The sequence below is a fragment of the Vigna angularis genome, chromosome 8, assembly GCF_016808095.1.
Source record: "Vigna angularis cultivar LongXiaoDou No.4 chromosome 8, ASM1680809v1, whole genome shotgun sequence".
NCBI lineage: Eukaryota > Viridiplantae > Streptophyta > Magnoliopsida > Fabales > Fabaceae > Vigna > Vigna angularis.
The window spans coordinates 7,526,393-7,529,880 of record NC_068977.1 but is presented as its reverse complement, the minus strand read 5'-3'; the positions used below and the strand labels follow the sequence as shown (position 1 = coordinate 7,529,880).

The following is a 3,488-nucleotide window of genomic DNA, read 5'->3' as shown; positions in this document are numbered from 1 at the left end:
GTATAATTATGTTTATGAGAATGAAAGATATGTGTTATGAGAAGAATCCTAATGAGAGATTCTATATTTAAGTAAGTTATGGTGAATGCTTGACGGTGAGATTTTTAAAAGGAGGTATCCTGATGTTCTACCAACCATCAACTCATGTAGAGATGAATGGGGTGCAAAGAGAATGGTAGGAAGTCTTTATCCTAGATTTTTTAGTCTTAGGAGTGGAAGATTAATCTCATGTGTAGTAGGTCCAGTTACCCTTGTAGAGTATAAATACTACCATTAGTGCACACCTCTATTAATATCTATGTCAAAGCATCATATATGGATAAGTGAGTCTAGAGTGTTTATAATTGTATGTTTTTATGACTTATAGAATGTTTCAGTGTTGAATTAATATGTGATGTATTAAATTTTTTATGAAGTTTTGTTTTGAATACTAACTCACCCTATTGTGTTTTTTGTTGTTCTTGTGTGTTGTATGTTTATTCTGCTATGATCACCTTATTGGTGGGAGCAAATGAAAGATAGATGTTGAAGTATCGCTAGTGGAGGACGGTGGAGGATGGTTACATAGTGTCTTGTTTAATCTAATAATTAAGTTTAATTCTGATTAATATAATTATTATTAGTATTATTTTATTTTAGATAACTATAATAATAATAATATATGTGACAAAATCTCTCTTGTTTTATAATTTTATAATGCTTGGTTTTATTAATATAAATTGCGAAAAATTAGGATATTAATTACAATATATTTTATTACTTTAAAATTAAACAATTATATACTTTTTTTTTCTACAAATCATCCTTAACTGAACAAACTTTTTTTACCCGTAACAATTTTTATTAATAGTTTATTATGTGGTTGTTCTAACTTTACCTTACACCGTGATTTTTGCGTGTTTCGGAAACAAAAGTTTTAAGTAACCTGAACACACTTAAAATATATATAAGTATGATACTTTAAAAAATATGTCTAGAAGAAATTTCACGTACATTTATAAAAAATGAATTAAACTTTTTATGTAAAATTAATTTAAACTTAATTTAAAAAATAAGAAAAAACCCATGATTTCTTTTAAGAAAATTATTTCATACTTTAAATTTCATATATATTGAGAAAAAGATAAATTCTCTAGTATACTAAAAGATTTATCATTAGTTATTTATCTCAAATTTCAAAAACATCTTTAATTTTTTGAAGTTTTTTCTTTGGAGGTTTAGTGTTAACTTTCTTTGGCCTGATTTTTTTATTCTAAAATCTCTTTACATAACCATTAGATCGGAGAGAGATTATTCTCATATACAAGTTATTTTGTAGTTCTCATATATTGGTTAAATTAAGTGAATATCAATGCTAGAAATTTTGGTCTTATGACTTGCTCTTTTAGAAGTTATGTTATCATTAGAATGACTTTAAAAGATATAGGCAATGTAATTAGTCAATATTATTTAATTTTATTGTTTCAAATATAAATTTATCCATAATTTAAAAGTATACTTATGTATTTTATGAAATAAAAAATATTAAATAAATCTAACTGACCGTTTTACTATTATGAAATTAGGTAATTTTGCTCATTGTTCGGTATACAATTAACTAATTATATTTTATATACTAATTATTATTATTTGTTTATAATATTTCTATAAATAAATCAAAAAAAGGTGTGGGTAATTCACATAATATTTTAAAGCAATCACAAAGAAAAAGTAAATATTTAATTTTAGAAAATAATTTATATTAAATATTAAATGATCTTTATGGTATATCATTTTCTAATCCTCATAAAATACTTTTTGTCTTTACGATCTGCTATGATATAAAAATACTGTGCCGTATATTACTACAATCCCTGCAGTGGTCGCTCCTCCAAACCAGTTTATCAGGTTCTATTTGCCTACTGCTAAAAGGAAGCATTACACAATGTTTGTTTCCTTCACAGCACTTTTAATATGAAATATGACGACTATGAAGATCATGAAGACCTACTATACAACGTTATGTTGATGCAATGCAACTTACTTTATGAGATGTTACTGCTTTCATTTGTAACTGCTTATTATGAATCAAACATCTTAGTCTGAGCATTCGTAGATGCATATGCACAAGCTTATAATGTATAAAAGTGTTGTTTTAAAAGGTTTGAATCTTCATTGAATTCTCAAAATTCACATAGCTTTACAGACAATAAACAATCTGAACTGAATTTATTGTGATATGTGTGATCAACGATTATTTGAATCATGTTTACAACAATCTCACAAAAGTGTGATTAGTGTGGTGGCAGTGGAGTAGGAGGAGGTTGCACTGGATTTGGAGTCTGGGGAGGTAGAAGTGGACTTGGAGGTGTCAGCACTGGATTTGGAGTCTGTGGAGGTAGAAGAGGAGGTAGGAATGGGTTGGGTGGTAGGAGTGGGTTTGGACGTAGGAATGGGTTGGGTGGTAGTAAAGGAAATGGAGGTAGGAGAGGAAATGGAGGTAGGAGAGGAAATGGAGGTAGGAGGGGAAATGGAGGTAGGAGGGTGAATGGTAATGGAGGGAAAAAGGTATCTCCTGCTGCATTTTTATCTGATGGGTTTGAAACACTTTGCTTTTGATTGCAAAAGCTTGGTTTTTGTACAGGTTTGAATGAGAAGAAGCCAGCTGAGAAAATGTGTTCTTCTTGCTTTGTTGTAATGAGACTCACTGAAGAAGAGGTGGAAACTGAGGGCACATCACAATGTATGTCACTGCTGCTAATGAGTTTGACAGTGCATCCCTTGATTCTCTTCTCATGCTTCCACACTTTGAATGGTAGCTTCACCTTGAATTCACCATGTTTATCTGTCTCCACTTCTTTCTTGAATACTGAATGCCCAACTTTGCATTCCACACCTACTTTGGCAGCTGCTCATGACAGAATAATACATAATCAGTCAAAAGATCAAACACTTTAAGGGATATATGATATGATATACATTAGTCAAAAGATCAAACACCTTATGGGATATATGATATGGTATGTGAAACTGAAGCATGTTATCAATAAGAGAATCAGAATGAACCTGAAATGAAGTGGGTTTTGGGGTTGAAATCATGTTGAGAACATGTGTCACAGTACACAGTGCCAACTACAACAGCAGAATGGTCCTTCTTCTCATGAGCCTCTGAAACACTACCATAAGTGAGACTGAGAAACAGAACTACAAGAAACCAACACATTGTTCAAGGTTGGTTGTCTCAGAAACTTTCTGTGAGTGTAGGCCTAAAGATGATGGTATATATAAGGATGCTCTCACACTATTGGGATATGAAACAGTGTGATTAGTCAGAAGCAAGAGATAAATGTTCTGATCTTAGAAAAAAAGGTAAATTCATTTTTCCTACTTTTCCTTTTTTTTTTCTAAAAAAGTTGAAAATAACTAGCATACTCTAATTGACTTTTGCACTAAATTGGAAAATACACTAAGTATTAATGTATTGTTTTAAGAAAAGTTCATAGTATATA

General features: G+C 30.4%; 1 protein-coding gene across 1 annotated transcript; it reads right to left on the bottom strand.

Annotated features, from left to right (window-relative positions):
* Positions 1-2,226: 2,226 nt before the first annotated feature.
* On the bottom strand, positions 2,227-3,281 carry LOC108323655 (proline-rich protein 4-like). The gene is made up of 2 exons (XM_017556139.2): positions 3,046-3,281; positions 2,227-2,887 (listed from the first exon to the last, which is right to left on the bottom strand). The coding sequence occupies exons 1-2, from the start codon at positions 3,200-3,202 to the stop codon at positions 2,274-2,276; spliced, it is 771 nt and encodes a 256-aa protein (XP_017411628.1). The 5' UTR covers positions 3,203-3,281; the 3' UTR covers positions 2,227-2,273.
* Positions 3,282-3,488: the final 207 nt, after the last annotated feature.

Coding starts and splice junctions, on each gene's coding strand:
- LOC108323655 (XM_017556139.2), bottom strand. CDS start 3,202: ATGTGTTGGTTTCTTGTAGTTCTGTTTCTCAGTCTCACTTATGGTAGT. Junction 2,888..3,045: donor CAAAACCCACTTCATTTCAG/GTTCATTCTGAT, acceptor TGTCATGAGCAG/CTGCCAAAGTAGGTGTGGAA.